This window comes from Oryzias latipes, chromosome 19 (genome assembly GCF_002234675.1).
Source record: "Oryzias latipes chromosome 19, ASM223467v1".
NCBI classification, from domain to species: domain Eukaryota; kingdom Metazoa; phylum Chordata; class Actinopteri; order Beloniformes; family Adrianichthyidae; genus Oryzias; species Oryzias latipes.
In genome coordinates, this window is record NC_019877.2 from 5,102,695 (window position 1) to 5,125,854 (window position 23,160).

At 40.3% G+C, this 23,160-nt stretch overlaps 2 protein-coding genes across 2 annotated transcripts; both read right to left on the reverse strand.

The window, feature by feature from the left end:
* Nucleotides 1-802: 802 nt before the first annotated feature.
* LOC101154905 (gap junction gamma-1 protein) lies at nucleotides 803-8,341 on the reverse strand. The gene is made up of 2 exons (XM_004080238.4): nucleotides 8,109-8,341; nucleotides 803-2,926 (listed from the first exon to the last, which is right to left on the reverse strand). The coding sequence occupies exon 2, from the start codon at nucleotides 2,877-2,879 to the stop codon at nucleotides 1,524-1,526; it is 1,356 nt and encodes a 451-aa protein (XP_004080286.1). The 5' UTR covers nucleotides 2,880-2,926; nucleotides 8,109-8,341; the 3' UTR covers nucleotides 803-1,523.
* Nucleotides 8,342-12,898: 4,557 nt separating this feature from the next.
* On the reverse strand, nucleotides 12,899-21,899 carry LOC101155150 (probable phosphatase phospho1). The gene is made up of 2 exons (XM_011487960.3): nucleotides 21,782-21,899; nucleotides 12,899-18,183 (listed from the first exon to the last, which is right to left on the reverse strand). Exon 2 carries the CDS (start codon nucleotides 18,156-18,158, stop codon nucleotides 17,397-17,399), a length of 762 nt encoding a protein of 253 aa, XP_011486262.1. The 5' UTR covers nucleotides 18,159-18,183; nucleotides 21,782-21,899; the 3' UTR covers nucleotides 12,899-17,396.
* Between the last annotated feature and the right edge of the window lie 1,261 nt (nucleotides 21,900-23,160).

Sequence of the window (23,160 nt, forward strand, 5' to 3'; positions counted from 1 at the left end):
AGAATACAGAGGAAACCGCCGCCACATCTTTCCTGTGCCAGAACAGCTGCCAACCAACTCACCTCACAGACGACTCAGACAGTGAAACTCTAACCGATTCCAAAACGAATGGTGACAAACACACACTTCCGTTACAATGCCCACCACTTGCCAAGTCCACGCCCAATACATCACCTTAGAAGGATTCATCAGGTGGTCACTATAGAACACGTTCTGGGCGTGTCTGCAAGCCTAACCCCAGATATACTGACTGAATGTGAAAAAAAAAAAGTTTTAAGGCTGTTGGGTTTGTGTTGATCTGTCAAAAGCAATGTTTCATTTAAGTGTTTTGAACATAAACAAACGTTTGTTGAGAGCTAAAACATGTTAATGCTTGTTTTCTGCCAAATATATTTAAGTCGGTAAGATGCATTTCTTTTAACAATTTGTTACATTTTGTTTTATACGCCTGGAAGGTTTAAGCTAACGAGAAGGGATGTAGATCATTCGGTAGAATGTCTGTATTTTATACCGTTACAGGACACCGTAGAAGGTGCAGTTCTGTTGCTGGATGTATGGTGGTTGCATGCTCGACATTAAAGCAGTGTTCCAGCTCCATCTAGTGTGATCCTTGACTCACACAAACATACCGAGATTTGAGAGAAATCTTCAACTATGGAATGTAAAAGTCGTAAAATAGCGATTTAATAATTAAAAGTCAAACTATTAGTCACTTACTTTAAATATGTTTTCAATGGTGAAAAGATATCTGACACCTCGCCACAACACACCAGAAGCATGAGACAAATTTAAAACTCTTTATTTAAAACATGCACTTTTCATAAAAATATATGTAGCAAAAACAAACATTTTCATTGAATAAACATATTTTTTAGATTAACTATGTCAGTTCAGGGTTAAAACAACTATTTTAAAATGACCTCTAATGTAAGGCTTTAAAGCGGTATAATGGAAAAATGTATATATTACAAGGAACAAGGAAGTATACATTTTTTTGATGGTTAGTGATTATATTAATAAATGTCATCTTTTCAGAGGAAAAATCCCCCAAAACATATCACAGCAGCACAGACGGCACAAAAAGTACTAAAACACAAAAGACAATACTACATTGTTTAATGAAAAAAGTCATAATTAAAATCCTTTAATTATAAATCATACAGTAATTGATGATTCATGTGAGGTAGCTCATTGAATGTTAAAGAAAGGCACTTGAAAAGCTAATTTCTCACATAAATCAAAAATGATACGGATAGGTAAAGAAAGAATATTGTCACTTATTAAATCATATAGTTTAATCATATTAAAAAATGCACATAAGTCAACTTGTTTCTACTCCTAATTTAGATTAGATTAGACTAGATATGCCTTTATTGTCACTGTCCATTGGACAATGAAATTGAAGCCATCACCATTCACAGTGCAAAGACAAAAATGAACAAAATATAATATTATAAAATGCCTAAATAAGTCAAAATATGTATTTGGATGTTGAAGAATAGAAAGCAAAAGCTGGCAGTGTTTCAGATCCACTCAGAACCTTTTATCATGCCGTATTTGCTGCTGCTGCCGGTGCTGCTGCTGTCCGTGCTCGCCTTGCTGGAAGCGTGTCTGGAAGCCTGCCGGAGTCTGCGCTCGCGGTTCGGTTTGCTCTGATTGTTGCTGTAGTTCTGCTGCCGGCTGTAGACCTGATTGTCTGCCTTCAGCTTGATCTGAGGCTGACCGACCTCTTTAGGAACATGTTTGACGGCGTTTGCTCTCCCGGCGTTGCACAGGTTCTCATCATTTTTGGTGTACTCTCGACGCTCCTCCTCAACAATGTTTGCGTGGTTCTGTCGACATGCCATTTTCGCGTTGGTGAGATCGCTAATAGGTAGATGTTGGTTGTGGTTCTCCTTTGTCACCAGGAGAGACTTGATGTCTATGCTGTACCCTGGTGGAGCTGAAGGGGCATTCCAGGTGAAAGGGTAGCTGCTGTACGCCTGACCCTCATTGAGAGCTCCATTTCTTTGGGTGAGTTTGTAGAGGTCATTATGAGGTAGTGGCAGTTGGCGGGACTGCATTATCTCACAGATGGTACCTATGCCTAGGTGAAGCATTTCCCATATGTTGAGTACCAGACAGAGCAGGGAGACACTGTACATGATGAGAAGAAAGATTGTCTTCTCAGTAGGCCTCGAGACAAAGCAATCCACGCTGTGTGGGCAGGGCAGGTCAGAGCAAACGTAGCTAGCAGGAACAGCAAATCCATACAAAGCATACTGTCCACATAAGAAAGCCAGCTCCAGCAGAGCACGGGCCAACAGCTGGAGGACATAAATGCGCATCAGCCCATCCTCTTTGATACGCTGTCGCCCATCGTGGCGGGCCTTGACTTTTATGTGTCTTTCGCTGTCTGCCTTTGCTGCTCCGGCATCACTCTCCACCTCTGTCACTTCATAGATCATCGGGTCTTCCTCGTTGTCATCCTCAGCCTCTTCGATGCCCCTGTGTTGCTTTCTGCCGGCGAGGTAGGGCTTCTTACGTTTCCTTTGCGAAAACCCACTCACTCCCCCACCGTCCACCTGCTCCTCGGCCCGAGCTATTTTGTTGACAGCATAACCCAGATACATGAGCGAAGGAGTCGCCACCAAAATAATCTGGAAGACCCAGAAGCGGACGTGCGAGAGCGGCGCGAACGCGTCATAGCAGACGTTCTCGCAGCCCGGCTGGCCAGAGTTGCAGACAAACTTGCTCTGCTCATCGTAGTAGATCGACTCGCCGCCCACTGCTGTCAGTACTATCCGGAAAACAATGAGGACGGTGAGCCAGATCTTCCCCACAAACGTGGAGTGATTGTGAATTTCCTCTAGCAGGCGAGTCAGGAAGCTCCAGCTCATGGTAGATAAATGACAGCGTGAGGCAGCATGCACCTCTTGTTCTTTCCCTGCAGAGAGAGGAGAGAAGTCATGGCAAGAAAATGTACATTTCCACTTGCTGTCTCATTTTACTGCTCTCTACACATCTGTATTACATCGTATTGTATTGAAATAAGAGAGTATGTTTTCCTAGAATTGTAACTAATTCCCTTGTGCTATTTAAAGTGACTTTTGGTGTCAGAAATTGAAAGGTAAGAAAAATATCAAAAAAATTCATGTACAGGAAAAAAAACTATATCAAAGACCCTCTCCAATCCTCTTTTGATGTATTTTCAAAGCATTCTCTGTGGTCTTTGATTTTAAGATTATGCTCTTTTCAGCCAAAATTCAAAACATGTCGTTTTCCTGGACGTAGTTTCTGCAGAGCGGCAATTCACCTCTGAATTGTGGGCGGGGCCCTTGGTGTGTGGGGACCCTCCCCCTCCCTGTTACTAAAAGCTCTTAATGTACATGTTCTCCCCGCTAACAAAACGACGACCAATTTTGGCGCCATCCAGCCGTACTTTTTAAATAAATCTGCCATTGGTGTAAGAAAAACGGTCTCAACAAGAACTCTTATTTTAATAAAAATAACAGTTCTTTGATAAGATTATTTTTCTTGCAAGGGAGAAAATTAGCCAAATTTTCTTGAAGCAATGGTTTCTTAAGATTCCGTATTTGCAGAGCGGGCTTAGTAAAGCTAACTGAATGGTATTTAGCATGTTAATAGAAGGATTTTTCTGAATTTTCACTTTCTTTTGTTTTTGTTTTTTGTTATACACAAATCATATACCACACATATAATAATATTCAACCTAAAAATTGAAGGAGCTGAATGGTGGTGCGAGTGAATCGCTGAATCTCTAGAAATACTTTTACAGGAGAGTATTTTCTCAGTCATTTATGAAATATTCTGTTTTTTCTCCTCAGATGAACTCACTCACACTTTACCGTTGCACTCCATCTAACCCTGGATCACCTGAAGACTCACATCTGCTCAAACCAATTTTAGCTCTGCTTTGTCATGGTTTGTGCGTTTGCTCATCTCACCATTTCATATCTCACAGTTTTTATTGTAGTTTGGTTTTGTTTGATACATGTATTAGATTTATTTAAAATAATACATATGTTGAATGACATGTCTTGTTTTTTCCTGTGGGGGCTTTAAGTTAAAAGTCTCTTTCATAGGTAACCAATGTTCATTTGTGCTTGTTGCTTGTTTTTTAATTTAGTTATAAAGCTAAACCTTATATAAAAATGCCAACAATCTGTCGTTTGAGAAGATCTGCATGGAAGAATGGACCAAAATAGCAGCTACAGAGCAAACCTGCTAAAGAACTTTTAATATTGTCTAAATAATTATTTTCTGCCCCATTATGTTTATTCTTTAAAAATTCTACAATGTGATTTTTTGTATTCTTTTTTACATTCGTTCTCTTGCATCTGACAGTTTTTCAACCCTCATTTTCTGTTTCATAACTGTGTTTTTGTAATTTAATTTACAAGATCTATGTGAATTAGCGCAGCAGCAGCAGAGCTGCAATCAGCTGATTACAGAAAACGTTTAATACAAAATGGAAATGTGCACATTTGTCGAGCTCAGCGCTTTCACTGTCTGCATTTAGGGCTCGTGTTAGTTTTACGGCCCGGCGTATTGATTGAGTGAAGTAATTCACTCACTGATATGCAGGGAGTACATGCAGCCACAGAAACCAAGTCAAGTCTATAGATTAAACCAGGGACTGCATTTAAATTGGCCTGTAAGACTGGATGCTCATTCAAAATGCCAATAATTCAGTAGAAATATGATTTAAAAATTCAATAGTAACATGCTGTTTGGGTCAACACCCTCCCTAATGTCTGACCCTGTAAAGTAAAAAGAGTATCTCATTAAGAATCACGTGTCTTCTCAAACATCTGGCCTTGTGTAACGCACCATTTGGACGGCCTGTGGCAGCGCTACTCTGTCATCACCCAAACACGAATGCGATTGATGGCCACACACAGGGACGGTCCTTCACGCTGCTTTCTTTCAGGTTACGGTTAAGTAAAAGAGGCAAAGCATGAAGCTCATTTGATCCTCTATTCAGGGGGGAATTTAGCAAAAATATTTTCAACGACCTCCTTTAGCAAAATAAGTACCAAACAGCATGAAATCAAACCTAAATACTCATCAAATGTGACCTCTAACATGTCATACTTTACAGAGTAGGCTAGTTTGTGTGGCTTTTTAAGCAACAAGTGAAAATTATTTTTTAATTTTAGCCTTTTTTCAGAAAGGGTCCTTTCACTAAATATACAAGATAATGTTGCTTTTTTTAAGTAGTTTTGGTTAATTAAATGTCTAAAAAACCTGGGGTGTAGTATCTGGCAGTTAAAGGGGGAAAAATGCATTTATTATGTTTTATGATGCTAATAATCCCTACTAAAGCAAATTCAAAGTCAAGGCAAAGGAACAGCATCCATCTAGAGATTCACGTTTGTCCTTCTTTCACAGAATGTCACCAAACTGCCCATTCACACATACATGTGGCATTGTCATTCATGGATTCATGAAAAGACTTGCTCATTCTTGAGGAATCCTAACTGTGCCACACTGAAACCCTGAGGGTGGGTGGTGCGCTCCAGATGTTTCCCATCCCGACAAGCAACCTCCTGCTTCTTACTGAGCCAGTAAAACGTTTGAAAGTAAAAAAAACCAAGCTTTGTACAAGCTTTAAAAGACTTCAAGCTGTGAACAGAAAGGTCTGTGGTTTCCTTCAAAGTAAAGCTCCACCTAAAGGCTGTCAGCAACTATTTACTCGAAGGCAACCGTAAAAAGTTTGTATTTTGCTGAAACTGCTCTTTCAGACGTGACGGGGGGGTTGTTCCCTAAAGGTGAAACTAGCTCTTCCACAAAAAGACTTTTGCAGTAAAACTTCCTAATTTCCCTTAAACTCCTCCAATCCCACGGACAGGATGGGACATTTGAGTGAAACATGCTTCAGGAAAAGCAATAAGTTGAATATAAAGAAGGGTCATGAGAATTTTATACATGACTGGTTTACTTTACTTGAATGGAATAATGACTAATGCCCTCTAGAGCAGTTCCAGAACACAACACTGAGGTTAAGTCACTTAATCTTTGCCACTGAGCCCTGGGGATATTTTGACCAAACATCGAGACATCCAAAGAAGTTATAAGAAGGATGAAGAGCAGCAAACAAACTCTGACCCACAAACCTGCCTCCAGCAAAGACAGTTAGCCTGTTTTCTGCTAGTAGTGTTAATAAAAAGAAAGTTTATTTTCTTTATTTTGCCACAAAGCAATTATTACCATTGAATTAATTTTACATTATCACTAGGAATAAACGTCATTGTTTTTTTATTTATATTTCTCATATTCTTCTAGAAATTTGGAGGTAATAATGAATTTATTTGTTCGGGGTCATGGGGGGCTGCCGAACACCCTGGAGAAGTCCGCCAGTCTGTCGCAGGGCCACAATCACACGCATGTGCATTCACCAATGAACCCATGAAGCCTGTTTTTGGACTGTAGGAAGTCCCTGGAGAAAACCCATACATGCATGGGGAGAACATGCAAACCCCACACAGAAAGGCCCCCCATTGGTGTTCTGTTTCTGGTCCCCCAGCCGGGAATCGATCCAGGGGCCGTTTAGCTGTGAGGCAAGAGCGCTAACCACTTGCAGCCTTATCCATTTACCATTAGAAAATGTAAATAAAACATTTTAAATGTGTAATATTTTTCAATAAGGCTATTTGTCACACTTATTAACTTATTTTTATTATTTGTTGCTGTTGTCTTGTGTTAATGTTTTGATCTAGAAAGAACAGATATAAGATAATTTATTTCTATCTGACTCCCATGGTTCATAAGAAATAGCTTGTTTTATTCTGAAATATCCTGCATGAATTTATATTATACTTTATATTTATACATTTATTGTATTTATTATTTTGTATTTTTCCTACTAATTATTTTTTAATATAATTTCTTAATAATAAATTATTATTATTAAATTATTTCTTTCCACTCTAAGATCTTGCCCAAAATTAAAGGTGATTTCAAACTTTATTTGTGTTAAAGAAAAAAACAGAAACATTTGTTTTGATAGTTAATCTCACTGGTTTTCCATGACTCTAACAAATGGTGTAGTTTCTTTAACTAATATTTGTTTTAAATGATGGCATAACACAAAGAAATTACAATTTTTGTAGTAATTTAAAAAATTCTGTGCCTTTATTTTCGTTTAACTCACTGTTAAAAAGGACTGCAAATGTTATAAAGCTCTTTAGAAAAAGTGTTTTAACAAAAAATGTATAAAGTTCCAACTTGTGACGTAAAGTTGACATTTAGGTGCATAAAAACCACAACATCAAGCATATCTTAACTTTAAATTGAGTTCAATTAGAGTTAAAATTCAAGCTGGAAGAGAAGTTGCAGAAACTGGGAAAAAAATAGTACGTACCTTAATAGTAAATACCTTTAAAAAAAAGTTCAAGTTCTAATTTGAGCTGCCTTTCTTGCTTTTTGTTAACTAACACAACATTTTTCATTTAAACCTAAAATATAGCAACAAGTTAGACTGTAATAATAATTTTGAATGCTAAATATTAAGTGAAAAATGTGTTTAAAAACCAGACAGGATGTTCCCCCATATTTGACACATAATATGATGGGTCACTGCATTTGGTGAAACATCTGTAAAATATTTTCTATGGTGAAAAAATTAAAATATATACCACTTATTTATAAAATTGTATTTTTCAACTCCAAAAAATAATGCAACAAAACTTTTTTTCTGAAACCTGTTATAAAAACTGAAGACACATTTTTAAAAGTTTAAGTATTGTTCGCATTTGGCTCCTTTTTTAGAACAAAATAAAAGACAGCTTTGCTAGCAGCAAAAAAGTTAATGTCTTATTTGAATTTCGAAATAAATACTGATATTATTATTTTTTTCAACATTTCCTCCTGATTAATTTCTTTTCTTTTTTCTTTTTTCTTTTTTTTTTGTAAAATGCCAACTAATAAAATGTGTAGCTATCAAGCTAACTGTTAGCAGTAATAGCTGAACGAAGTAACTTGTAAAAGCCTAAAAAGGGGAATTTATTAAAAGAGAATTATTAAATTAATTTTTAATTGGTGTTTTAAACATTTATCTTGCCAAAAATATTCTCCTGAAAATAATTTATACTTAATTTACTCACCTTTTCAGCATACAGATGGATGGATCAGCCGTTGAGGCACAAATGTGTTTCTCATGAGGGAAGAGGAGAACCTAAAGATTTCCACGCTCTTTTCCCATTCTAATTCAAATCAATCATTAACAACGAAATAATAATAATAAAAAAAGGTTTAGTTGGTTTAAAAATCCTAAAAATAAAAAGTTTGGCTATGGTTTCTCTGACTCCCTGAATGAAGAGGCAGGACAGACTGAAGGCTGAGGAGAACAAACTGAACTGGAGGCAGAGGAGGAGGAAGGAGGAGTTAGTGTGAGGATTTGCATCACACAGCAGTTCTCCTCCTTCATCTAAAAATGTCAGCTAAATGTTTGATAAACCTCCTCCTAGAATTTTTATTTCTTATTTCTTTTTACTTTAGCACTATTTTCCTTTCAGTATAGAAAGTAAAAAAAAAAAAAAAACAATAAATCCACCTGGACTTTGGAATGAATTTGGGTGAGGATGAACTAACACATATACACACGCGCACACTCACACACACACACACACACACACACACACACACACACACACACACACAGAAGGGTTTTAAGTAAACCAAAGTGGCTGGAAGGGTTTATGCTTTATGCTTATTTGATGCAATGTACCTATACTAAAAACTTTACATACATAGATTATATTTAGTGTATATTTCCCAAAACAACTTCAGAATATCTATATTTTTTATTATCTGTGAATTGAAAGGAAATCATTTATGTCTCACAGGTTTTTCAAAATAAAACTTTACCCACTTTACCCGTTTTATATTGTTATTTTTTGCTTCTCTCGTAATGAAGTTATTCCAGTTTATTTCTCTTTATTTGGGTATATTTTTGTTATTATATCAGTCTCAAATATAGAACCAATTAATTGCATGGGATGGATTCATCATTTACACATAATTTAGTCCACAGACAAGGCTTTTGCACTTTTATGGCAGATTAAGTCAATAATTTCGCCGTATTCTTTTCTTCTGCGGTCAAATTTACACCAAAACAAATACGTAAGCATTTCAAACAAAAGGTTAATAAATAGATTTGTAAGACACAAGTAATTTAAAATAAAATTATGATACATACCAGATGGTTTTACCTTTATTTTTATTGTCTTTTTAATTTAAACTTTTAACTAATTTAACAAATCCTCATCGTCTGTATTTATAAAGTGCTTTAACACAATTAAAATCTGAAACAAACCGCTGCACACAAAAGTAAAACATAATAAGAAAAAAATGTTAAAAATAAATGTAATAAATAAGTAAATAAAAACATTAAAAAAACAGCTAAATCTCATGTGTGGCCAAATGTTTGGCTATAAATGTGAGTCTTTAAAACAACAGAAACTGTCAAATGTGGAAAAATCTTTTACAACACGGTTAAGCAACACCAGACTCCAAAACCTGGGAAAATATGAACCTGCAGGGAGGGATGTTCATATTTTTCATCCACAAGAATGGACACAAATCCTACAAACACCTTTTTATTTCTGCAGCAGCTGACTGGATCCAAAAGTGAAAGTATTTTGTTTTATCGGCAGCTGGTCTCAAGGTCTTTGGATCCCCTCAAGCTCAGCTCCTTTCCACTGAATACTTATTTCAAAACTATCAAGCTTGACTTTTGGCTGGCACTGCTTCCTACTCCTATCACCAGAAAGATTCAAACAGAGCTGAGTTCAAATAAAAATGAAAACACACACACACAACCCTAATCAGGCTGATAGCATTTTGGCACAGGAGGCTTGCATCGTAATTCAGAGTGACCTCCGACAAGGCTGAAGTCCCTTAACTGAGTTATCTTTCACCTCGGAAGGAGTAATTGAATGGAGAACAATCAATGAGGGTATCCATAAAGGCAATCATCAGACAGCACTGGCAATTTAAGGCCATTCAACAGTTTGCTTCTCTTTGTTATTGGACGGAGGAAGGAGCTGCATCAGCTCATATCTGGGTATTGACGATCAGACAGAAGACAATGTGTTTTGTCCTCGTTCTGGACAGATTGACTGCGACGCAGGTTTCCAGCAGTCACTCATTCACCTCTGGAGGTCACAGAAAATACACAATAAAGAAAGCTGAATGCTCATTTCAGCTTGGGCTGTTTGTAGCAGTGAGATAACTCCATAGTAAATCCATATATAGCACAAAGGGATGTCCAATTCTGGGCCTCGATGGCGAGTGTCCAACACGTTTTCCTTCACCTTCCGTAAACACACCTGCAGGGTTTCTGGAAAACCAACAGGAGGTCAGCCCTCGAAGGCTCCAGCAACCTCATGATCTTGAAAAGGATCGAGCAAGTTTGTAAAACAAACAAATGGGAGTATGCATGAAAAAAAAATCTTTACAGAAACCTTAGACTGCCAACGAAGGGATGGACTCACCTTATCACTGATGGATGAACAGATTAAATGTGTGGGTAAAAGAAAAATGTATTCAAAGCAATGAAATTTATAAGAAGACCAAAACTTTTTTTTATAGCTGATGACAGCTGCATTTGAAACCCTGCTGATGACACGCTGCACCATATGCAGTCTCTGTCACAGCTGCCTTGAGCTCTTTCTGTCATGTCCTGTGAAAGATCTCTTATGACTTAGCATCACAGTAACTCATCTTCATGTTGTCATTTTAATTCTTAGTTAACTGGAAGCAGCACAACAACCTCTTTGCTGAAGGATGGATATGTTTTAAAGTATTGACCAAAGTCACTTTCACTGTGACAGTCCTGAGTGTTAAAGGAAGAGCTGTTTGTATTTGGCGCCCTCTACTGGTCAAAAACTAAAACGAAAAGAGGATGATCAGTCCTGTCAAAAGGTGGTTTCATTTATAAATGAATTTATTTCCATTCCTAAATTTGTATAATCAGCCAAAAAATCTCTTTATACTCTTTTTTTTTTTTTTTGCTTTATAAGCTCCTTAACAAATGAATTCAAAAAAAATCTTAGGACTAAAAAGGTATATTTTAATTAAAAGGATTCAGAGGATTCAAAAGAGTCTATTGTCATATTTACAATAAGGAAACAGGTTTCTCTGTACAATGAGAAGCTTACTTTGCTGTTCGGCCTGAATGCCAAAAGGTTAAAGGTTAAATAAATAAAGATAATGTAGAATCGTTACAGAAAATCTGAAACATTCACACCAAATATATAATATAACTGTGCTACAGTCAGTGGCTAAACCTATTTACAAATCAGCTGTTGTGCAAATTCAGCTGAAAATGACTGCGCAAAAGAGACTTTCTTGAGGTAAACAGTGTGTTACACATGGATGTTGTTGAATATTAAGGTGTAAATGCAGTAATAATAAACCATGAGTTTGTGCAAAGGTGCTGTTTGTTGTTACAGACTCCTGTCAGCTGTTAAGGAGTCTGATGGCAGAGGGAAAGCAAGAGTTCCTCAGTCTTCTAGTCCTGCACTCCACACTCCTGTACCTTCATCCTGAGGGGAGGAGAGTGAACCGACCTGGTTGCAGGTGGGTGGGGTCCTTGATAATGGACCCTGCACTTGTAGATGCTCTGCAGGGAGAGCAAAGGAGTCCTGGTGATCTTGGACGCAGTCTTCCCCATTCTCTGCAGGCGTTTGCGGTCCATGGCGGTAGAGCTGCCGTACCACACTGTGATGCAGCTGGTCAAGATGGACTCAACCATCCAGCTGTAGAAGTTGCTGAGGATTACTCAATTAAAAGTTACCTATTATGATCTTCAGTAAGTGATTAAAGGAGTTGTTCGGTGCTCTTCATTGATCTATAATCTTCAGAGATACTTGGTGGAGCCAGTTCAAGTTCAACATAATATAAAACTGATAATCATTTGCCTGAGATCCTTAAGGTTTTGGTCCATGGAGGTCCCATCAGGGTCTGTGGCACTTTTGCCCAACTGAGCTCTATGTAATTTTCAGCTAAATTAAATTTTTGGATTTCCTTGGCAACGGCGGTATTTTGTTAATCACGGCCACATTCCTAATGGGGTCATATCAAATGTTCAGTGTGAGCTGACTATTCATGTGTTACACAATCACAGCATTCTGGTAAAAAGTGATAGACGACACTTTTGCGAGCTCGTCACGCTAACGCCTTTCAAAATCTGCAAACATCAAAACCAATATTTTTTCCCAAGTAGCTTCCCATTGATGCTCAATCCCTCGGAGGAGTTTAAACTTGTAGCAGGCACGGAATGGGATTTCTTAGTTTTTGTGATCCAAGATGGGGGCTCTTCGCAAGGTCAAAGGTCAACGACACTTCGGTTGTGGTTGAAAACCTAATCTGGTAGCATGTGTGTGAATTTTAATGACGTCCACTCAAACAATTCCGCCCCCCGATATTGTGTCAAGCTGTGTGTCCTGTGGTCATCCCATAATAATTCTATAAACGTCCTTTGGGGGTACCAGTAACGGAATGTAAGTTAGCTCCAATTTTTCTTGGTTTCCATTCGCAATTGACATTTTTCATTAAACGAATAAAGTTTTTTTCCCTTTCATTATTTCTTGCTGTACTTTGACGCACTTCTGTTCTGCTCTCGGACGTATCAGCAGTGCCCGTCATCCGTCTGGTGCTCCTCTGAAGCAGCACTTCTGTCTCCACTTTGACCTTTAGCTGCCTGAAGATGTGCTTGTTGACTAAACTGGTTTAGATAACTCCTCCAGCCGCAGGCCTCTGCTGCCAAAAACGCTCTTAAAAAAAGATAATCTAAGCCTCTTTGATGTTGAGATTGCTCCATCTTTGAATTTCTGTTGCGTTTTTAACACACGCCATATTTCTCAGTAAAATCCAGTGAATTAAGACAACATCAAAAATACTTCTTTTACTGTGAAGAAGCGAAAACAGGCACACATAGTCAAGTAATGGCTTTATATTCCACTCACAATGCTGAATTTACACATTATTTTTGGATTGAAGACGCAGGAATCTACAGTGTGTTTCATTTGGTTTAAGTTGCAGGACAGACGCATCATGAGGATCCATTTTTGATGACAAATATTTGGTTACTTTTCCGTCTCTTTTCATACCATGAACTAGGTCATTATTGCACAAACCCACAGATTAACTTCCATCTAAAACCAAAATGGGATGTTCCATTTCAAACAGATTTAACAACAGATGGTATTAAACAGCATTTATCATCACGGCTCTGGATTTTTGACATCTAGACTCGGAGAGGCTTCCAGAAAGTGCGCATGCATTCCCTTTTTCTACTCCCTGAGAAAGTCACACATCAGTTAAAAGGCATTTCCATCACACTTCTGCTTCGTTTCTTACAGCAAAACACACAATATTTCATCAGCAAATAAACATTTTACAGCTTTAGTTTAGCGGCAAACAAACGTTTTTGCTTAAAACCTGTAAATTGATAAGGAAACAATCAATAGGTTGCACGAATTAGCACACTTTAAAAAATCAGTAAACAAGCAGAAAAATAAAACACTTTAGAATATTTTAAATTTGATTCCAAGCTGATAAGAAATTCCACTTAACCCTTGGGCTATCTATGGGGTCACGATGACCCCACCCTTACATTGACGTGTTATCTCTACCACGACAAAGGTGGATAAAGATGAAGAGGATTTCATGTAATCAATGGACACCAGTGAAGATTACATGTCATTGAAGAAAAAAGGTTTAGAGGACTGTCTAGTGGGTCTAGATGACCCCACTCCCAATGTTAAAGTGCCTAGGATAGCACAAGGGTTAAAGTTTGATGAAATCATGATGGTATAGGTTTAGGCTATCCATTCCTCTTGGGTCAAACTGCAGACGCATGACTGCAGGAGTCCCGCTGCATTTCATGCTGGTGTGGATTGCCGTTATACAATCAATCCCCAGATAAGGTATCAGATTGTGTGCCTGAGTCTCTGCAACCTTATACCCGTTCTGTGCGCCCTTTGTCCCTCTCGAACACGAGTGTTTCAGGTGCTGCAACACCTGATCCCTCCTCCGTGGGTGAAGTGATAGCGGGAAAAAGCTGTGACATGTCACTTCCTCTGTGAACTCACATTTTACAGCAGAGATAATAAAGGAAAAGTAACAAGGAAAGTGAAGGTTCTGGTTTCTAGTCAGACTCTAGCTTGTCATTTCGTTTTTTTTGCAATTAACTTATGCCTTAGTCACATCGGGGGGATGACCCATACAAGCGCTGTAGGTTTTTGTGTTGTCAGACCCGTAGAGAATCATAGAGAGAAGCAGATGCATTTTAAGACTATGCCAACATGCGGCGACCTAAGTGCAATTTTTTTAGCAAATTCGGGAAGATAGTCGCGCAGCGGCATTTGTACTCGGGAGGCGCAGTGGCATTTTTACACACCACGCTGTGGCCACGGAGGTTTTAAGAAAAAGTAAAAATTTTACCGCGACTGGATGATGTTTAGATATTAACTGTGGCCGCATGGACATAATTGGAGGTTGAGTGGTGGCAGTCCAGTGACAGGTGAGTGTGCAGGAAGGCAGCAGCGCGATAAATGACATATAGGAGTTGTCTCCAAGGTCCCCAACCACAATCCCCGAACTGCAGTTGATGCTGAGAAGACCGGAGAAAGGTAGTTTGCCATCTATGGGTGGGTGGAGTGTTCCTGCCCCAGGTGGAAGAGTTTAAATACTGTGGGGTCTTGTTCACTACTGAGAGAAGACCGGAGCGTGAGATTGACAGTCGGATGGGAGCAGAGTCCATTGTTATGCGGCGCTGAACCGGTCCGTTGTGGTGAAGAGAGAGCTGAGCCAGAAAGCAAAGCTCTCAATTTACCGGTCGATCTTCGTCCTAAGACTCACCTATTGTCATGAGCTCTGGATCATGACCAAAAGAATGAGGTCCTGAAATGAGCTTCCTCCGTAAGGAGGCTGGGCGCTCCCTTTGAGATAAGGGTGAGAAGCTGGGTCACTCGCGGAGAGCTTGGAGTAGAATTCCTGCTGCTCCACATCGAGAAGGGCCAGTTGAGGTGGCTCTGCATCTAGTCTGGATACCTGGTGGACCCCTCCCTGGGGAGGTGTTACGGGCATGTCCCACTGGGCGGAGGCCCCAGGGAAGACCCAGGACACCCTGGAGAGACTATGTCTGTTGGCTGGCGTGGTAACGCCTCGGAAGTGGTCGGGGAGAGGTAAGACTGGACATCTTTGCTTAAAATGCTACCCTTGCGACCTGGTCCCGCACAAGTGGAAGAAGATGGATGTCTGAGAAGAATAAGAAAAGGCCGGAGCATTATGCTTGCTGCACTCTTCATAGAAGAAAAGCAACACGCACAACAGGGGTGTTATGCATCCCCGGGCAATCCAGGCGGCTGGCGGCACCTCCGCCGTCCAGAAACATTTAAACATTGTCCAATCAGAGTTGCTGCCGGCCAGTAGTCCAGCTGCCACCACCCTGATGCCCAAATGACTGCCACCGTGTAGATTCACGTCCACGCTAATGATTCCCAACCTCCCCAAGAAAAAAAATCGGGCGGTGTCATGAAATCTTAAAGATTCTGCCGATGCCTCCCCATCGCACGGTGGCAGATGAATTTGTGATCCTTGGCGAAAGAGAGTGCAGGTGTTTTTCGGACTTGCCTTCCCGCTTGCACGGCCACCTCAACGGTATGATTGTCATGTGTGTGGTAAATGTATGTAATGGAAATTACTTGAACTTATGACCCCTTTGTCACAATTTTCTTTCCCCCACCAAGTCAGGAATGCACATATCACGTGAACAGCACTAACGGGATCCCTGCGCAGTCTGTAGGGTTTGAAAAAATGAAACACGAGTGAGACACACCTACGCCTCAACTCCTTCCCCCTTAAGTATCTGCTACAACCTGTCCCTCCCAGCATGTCTGTAGAAAAACCTGTGCATGAACAATTTAAATCCACAGGCTTACGAAGTGGAAAAATCAAGAATAAAACATTCTAAATTTGATTCCAAGCTACTTTTTTCCTAAAGTTTGGTTAAATCGTGCTTTATAACTCTTGATAATTCGTGCTTGCCATGTTCGTAGCCCGTACAGGTTTGCCCATTTTTCACAAACAGACAGTCCGTATCCACCCGTGAGAGCAGCTGTGACCAAGGCATTATAAGCTGTCAGAAAGAAATCTTGTCCCTTTTTCCAGGTTTTTAAAAAACTGCCCTCTTCTCCTGCAACCAAACATGGATTGCAAACCTCCACGGTATCTCATCTTCCTCGCCACAGACTTCAGGACTGGCTGGACATGTTCAGGTACTGTTATTGTCCTGGAATTTGGCTTCACACCTGTCAATTCTGGTCTCTCCAGACTGGACTACGTTTTGAACTCGATGGTGTTTGTTACTCTACAAAAGACAACACTTTGGTTATAACACTGTTAGTGTGTCCTCAGGCAGCCTGCAAAAAGGCTTCCAGACTAGACTGACTTTAAAAAGGAGGTCTGATCTGGAAGTATTTTTTAAAAACTGTTGCAGAGCCATTGACTTTATATGAACTGGACTGATTGATCCTTCCCCCTGGCATTTCCAACAGGAAGGAGCCAAAATCCCATGGCCTTCTACAGAGAGATAAACAGCTTTTACTCAGTCATTCGATTTGTCAGAATAACCATTCTTCCTCTGCTATGTTCTTGGTATTTCCTATTATTTTTTCATTGTTTTTCCTGTTGTTTAAGTTATAAACAGACCAATCAGATGCCTCAATGAAAGTATAAGGTCATGCACTGACTGCAAAAAATGTTTGATTGACAGATTTCATGTATGCTGCTTTCAAGTGGGCAGATCACGAGGAAAAAAAATGGAAGAGGCCCTGGCTGCAGACATCGACGTCCACCGGAAGTCCCCCCCGATAATGTTATTTTAACATGTGACCCTAACCGTTTTGGTTTTTCCAGTTTTAAGCCTTAATGAAAGATTTTTTTCTACAATTCTGACCACTTTTGGGGCTTTGGGTTAGGGCAGGGACGGGCAGCTCCAGGCCTTGGGGGCCAGTGCATAATTTCCAGACATCCAAGCTCTCCTCATGACTGATTACCTGCTTCAGGTGAATACAGCCAATTAGCACATGCCAGAGGAAGATGCAGGAATTCAGCCCTTGATGCCTGAAGCTGCCCATCCCTGGGGTAGGGCAAGTTGCATAATTTCCGCTTGTGGCCGATGATGTATAGCGCCATCTTGTCGTCCCTCTCAAAAAATGGCGACTAAATTGGCTTTAATTGTGGCTTGAAGTAAGTCTATGGTTGACGTCACACTCACTGGGTCCAGTTTTCATACAAATTCATTAGCTAAAACTGTTATTGGCTTAGAGCACCGTGTTTCTCCTCACTTTGATTCCCTTTTTCATACCTATAGACAACACTTCTTATCTCTCCCCCAGTATTTTTCTCAAAGATTCCACGATGTCCTCACCGCTGACCCATGGAACCATATTTGCCTTGAAGTTGGCCGACTGCTGCATGTCCAGCAGCAGCTGGTGCATGGGAAAGTCCCTCCTGGGGAAGGCAGTGTCCTGCGGCCCCAGAGCCTGAGTCGGGCACACGTCATTGGCTCCGTCTCCGACGTAAAACACTCTCTGGAAGGGCACTCCGCCGCGCTCCTTTTGCCGGCCTCTCACATACTCCCGAAGGATCGTTTGCTTGCACATGTTGTCGGGACAGCGGGGGCAGGAGTGTGAGTGGAAGGGGAGAAGCACGAGGCGTCCAGAGGCGTCAAAGCTGGCCGGGTTGGTGAAAATCTTCCTGAAAAGCTCGCGCACCCCAGCGTGCTGCAGCCAGGTTTCAATGAAGTACGTGTTGGCGTCGGAGACAACCACCAGCTCAAAGTCATGCTGGTGGCTTCGCAGAAACTGGAAAAGGTTCAAAAGGCCGGGAGCAGGTGGGATCTTCTCCACAGCTGAGCGGATGGATTCCTTGGAGACGCCCTGGTCTGCCATGTAGGCCAGGATCTTCTGCGTGTGCTCGTTGTAGTGGCCTTCGCGGTAGCTGTTTCTCAGCCAGGCGGGGAGCTGTTGATCCGGCAGGGTTCGCACCGCCGCATGGTCGCTGTTTTCACCAATGATGGTCTCGTCAAAATCAAACAGAACTAAAAAGCGTGCGGGTGGAGCTGCTGATGTAGGTGCCGACATCTTTGGGTGGGGGGCGTCTGTTAATCTAGCAAAAGAAGTCGAAAGCAAGAGTCAAAATGTGTTTTTATTCTTTAATAGAACCATCAAGAAATAAAAATATACTTTTTCCACATTGATCCTAAAAGTTGATTTAGTGATATTAAAGCTTCACTTCTGACAGTCTAAAGATCAACTCTAATGCGAGTTTCAGGTTTCGTGTTCACGTGTAGCTACGCAAGTCCGTTTTCGAGCTCTACATACAAAATCCACTGAACGTGCATTAAAAGTTCAACCAATAGAGACTTGGCTTTGATAGTGACGTATGGGTGGCATCACTTTCAATTTATGGAAGTGCCAACCCTTTGAAAAATCGATCATGAAGGAGAAATGAATCATGGCTGTTCGTCCCCAACCAGAATTAGATGTCACTAAGGCTACGTTCACACTGCAGGGCTTAATGCTCAATTCGGATTTTTTGAAAAAATCTGATTTGTTTGCTAGACCGTTCACATTTCCAAGTAAATCCGAACTTTTGTGATCTCCAGTGTGACCGTGACACGACCCAAACGAGACCCGCATGCGCAGAAGCCAGAAGAATGCTCAACGGTGAACGACGTCACTTCTTGTTTGCGGAGCAAACGTTAACAATGGATGTCAACAACAGTGTTGTCAAAAGCGGAGCTCTTTTTGTAATAATAAATTTATTTTCACGAAGGAGCAGCACAATTACAATCTTCTCATTTTAAGAAGGCAATGGAGTCGGGATCGTCTGTACCCACTGTTGTGGAAAGGAAATGTGCATGTGTTGGGGCCGCACGCCCGCGTGTGTGCAAGCGCGTGCCGCGATAGAGAATGGGGGGGGGGCAGTGTGGGCGCGCATTCATGGTGTGTGTTACGGAGGACGGTAATAAAAGAAGGTTTCCCCCAAAATAAATGCTATGGACTCTTTATTAACCCGTTCTGGAGAATCTAAGGATCAGAACAGGGAGGAGGAGGAGGATCGCCTCGGGTCCCCCGCGCTTCTGAGCACGGTCAAAGGGGAGAAAGAAAAAAAAGTTATCGCGGGAAAGGTTCAACACCACGCTCGGCCATTTATCTGGAAATTTTTTCAAAAAACCGCCCAGTTGCGATCAGAGCCCTGGAGTTTGACCTGAAAAGAGCGATCAGCCCAAATATTAATCCAATCAGTGACCTCGCTTCCCTTCCACTGACTGATCTCAGCAGCATCGTCCACCATGGTTGATGTTTACGTTCTCGTTCCCGCCTACTTCAACGCAAAATGATGACGTTTGTTGCGTGTCGATGACGTACGGTTCGGAATCAAGTCGCCTGGCCGATCAGACGGCGGTCGCAATTGAAAAGAACGGCTACAATTCGGAATCAGGACGGCAAACCCACGGGGCCTGGGTCGCAATTGAAAAGATCGGATCTGTGTCATTCAGACTGTCATGAAAAGATCGGAATTGGGCCGCTTAGGGGCAAAAAATTCGGAATTGGGTCGTTTCAGCCTGCAGTGTGAACGTAGCCTTAGTCTTAGCTAAAATTTCTAGGACATAGTTTTGTTGTGGAAGGGACCGCTGGCGCAATGCAACCCCCCTCCCTGTTACCGAGAGCTCTCTGTTTACAGGCTCTCCCACTAGCTCACGGTCCCTCACACCCACAACCTAACATTATCGGTGCGACAATAATGGCGACCAATATTGGAGCTATCCAGTTGTACGATTTTGAGCCAGATATGATCTCAGACGAGGAAAACAAAGGCGTACATGGATGTCGTCGTCGACATATGGATGCATCAGAATGGAGTGGATCAAGGAGCTAGTGGCCCACCTACGTCCCTGCTACAAGCTCTTTTCCAACAGCATTTTTTCATCTACTCCTTATTCACAGCTATTTGCATAAAGACATACTCAGAAATGCAATTTTGAGCTTGATTTTCTTTATAAATATCCCCCTTTAACAGAAAAATGCCACAAGAACATGTTAAAAACACCATTTTCATTGTAGTGGGTCTTTAAGGTAATTTATTTGCAACTGCTAAAGGAATGCATAAACAGGACATCCGTTACAATTAGTGGGGGGAAAGCAGGCACTGAGCACTCCAGTGTTAAATGTAGATCCCTGCAGAGGACCTTTGGAGCTACTCTGCCCTCACATATTTATCAGGTCAAATAAATCTGCAGGCTCCACCTCCTGCAGGGACGTTGTAAAGACAGTGAAGAAATGGCCAATTGTGTCTCGACAAAGGTTTTCCAAATGGAGCGAAGCGGAGGGCGAAGTGCCAAGGCCTTGGACATAAAAGCTCACGTCTACTTGCTGATCTGAACACCAGCTGCATTTTTTTATACCTGTCTGATGAAGACAAAGTCTGGTGGCTGCATTCCAACCGCACAAGTATTTGTTTTTCCAAGTATCCCTGTTGCAGCTATCTAACACAGTGCTTCATTAGCTCAACTAAAGTCATTTAGGGATCAATAGTATCAGCACTAGTCACATTCTGCAGGCCTTTTGTGTAAAAGCTGATTTCTTTTTAATAAGACAAAGATGAGTTTAAGGCGGCTCTTTCCTGACATTAGAACATGTTTCCAAAATGTTTTTTTCCTTTAGTGTTGCATTTTGTCCGTTTGAATCTACCTTTATTTACAAATCAACTTCTCTACAATTGGTGTAGAAATTCAGAAGCAGCTAATCCTCCAAACCAAGGAGAGCAAGTTGAGGTTTTGACATCACAAAGACGCCACCCAGATGTCCTCCTTGTGAGAAGTTCCTGCCATGTAGCAGAGATTATAATCTCTTGGATGACCTGGGAAGACCTCAATACCTCCTGGAGGAGGACGACCTAGTTTGGGCGAGGAAAGTTAGCCGTGACCCCAGACGGATTTTCTTATAGTTTTTTCCCATTTTTACGTGATAATTCATTTTTTATATGCAAGTATGTACTCAGAACTAATGGCTTTTCTTATAAAAGCGTCACTCAGTTGGATTTATTATGAAAGAACAGCTTTTATAACTAAACAAAACAAAGTTTTGAAGAATAACTTGATAAAATATTTTGGTATATGACTGAACTATACTTTGTAATACACTATTTAGGTGCTTTTTATCATTTTAAAGTGCCTTTTCTAGCTATGAAGTTTCCCAACTGGATGAAATAGTCAAATATGTCCTATTTTAGGAGTAGTTTTTAAGTAGGTAAAAGCAGCCAGGCCCCGTTTTATGGATATTCTGCAACACTATATTGCTATATGTGAATATAAAAGTGATGAGAACACCAACAGGCAGAGCTTATCTGTGAGCTTTGCAGCATCAGACCTGCTGTGAATGTCATGTCACCTCCAGAGCGGCTGCACGGACACTGTGTCCCAGCCTGCGCGCGCCCAGCCGCCCGGCGTTATGAAAGACGCGTATGCCGCCACTAAGCTCTCTAATTATAACCCGCACATGCTATTCCTGTTCAGGGGTGAAAGCAATTAGTGCGCCTCCGCCAGGAGTCATCGCTTTCACTGTGACTGTGGCAACTGATTCATCCAAGAATAATAATTTAAAAAAATAAAAGGTTAATCCAAGCGCAAAACATAGATTTAAAAGTCAAATATAAAGGAATATAAAATAACATGATCCAAAATGAAATATTAGAGGCCTACCGGTGTGCAAGAAACGGTGACAGAACGCTAGGTGACCGGCGTCCGCAGCCGCATCCCCGTGACGCGGAGAAATCGGTTTTAAAGGAGACTCCTGCAGCAGCAGCAGGCGGGACACGCGCTCATTTAAAGCACGGCATCAAGCCAGCGACTGTCAACAAACCCGCACTTCCGCTGTGACACTTCAGAATAAAGGCTTTGCATTGATTTCAGGTTTTTGTGTTTTCATTTTTTGCTTTGCGTTGTCTTAAAAAAACACACAAAAAAAGATTTATTTCTCAACCTGTTGTAAAAGTAAAAACAGGCAACCAAAACTGATTCTTGCTTGTTCGTGTTTGAAACATGATCATTTTTAATTTGTAGCAGTTGGACTGTCATTATTTTGGGAGCCTTTATGAATGAATGTCACACATTCCATCAGAGTTGTGAAACAAACACAGCTTTTGTGTAACAAATAGATGCACAATGGAAATATATACATTTTTTTCATTTCTGCATTAGATTTCTTGAGCTGTTATAAACAGTGGCAAAACAGCCATCAAGCTATTTTTTGCTAAATTAACTTTTAAATACAAATATTAAGAAAATTAAAACATTTTAATCATTTGATACGCTCTTTATAGCTGCAAATAAATTTAAATTGAAAGTTTAATAGTAAATATGCCAAATACTGTACAGATTTTTTGAGTATGATTGTTTTTAATGTAGCCATGTATATGTTAAACATAAACAATGTCTGTGTTGGTTTCATAATCATAGGGAAGAAAATTCACATGAAAGACTTTTAGTTTTTCAGCAATAGACTGTCTGCTTAAATTAAAAAAAAAAACTATTACACAATTGTATTAAATCCTGAATAAAAGAATAACTACTTTGATTTTTTTAATGAAAATTATTTAAAATAACCGTTATAACATACCGGTAATTTATAAAATAACTGTTATAGCATAATTTATTATATTTTAATAACACATTTATGAACGAGGAGTAACTAATTTGTTCTGTGCATAGGAAGCCTTCTGCTGGAAGAACAGCATCCTTGAAGTTGATGCTCACAGAAACTAACCTTCAGCTCACCCTGGTTAACTAACAGAATAATATGTCTACAGAATCTGCAAAATGGATTTAGTTTCTGACAAAAATGTTAAAGAATGTTTAGGTAAACGGCCCTCACGAGTCAACGTCAATACCAATAAAACATCAGTTTATATATGAGCAATTAGTCCTGATATTCTATTCTCTTTTTGCTTTTTGAAAAATATTGTTGTTTTATTGCAAAACAGTTTTTTTTTTTAAAAGCTAAACTTCTTTTCTATAATATTTTTCCTGCCGCAAGTTATGCCTAAAGTCAGGACCAATAAAACTGTTAGTGAAGTTCAATG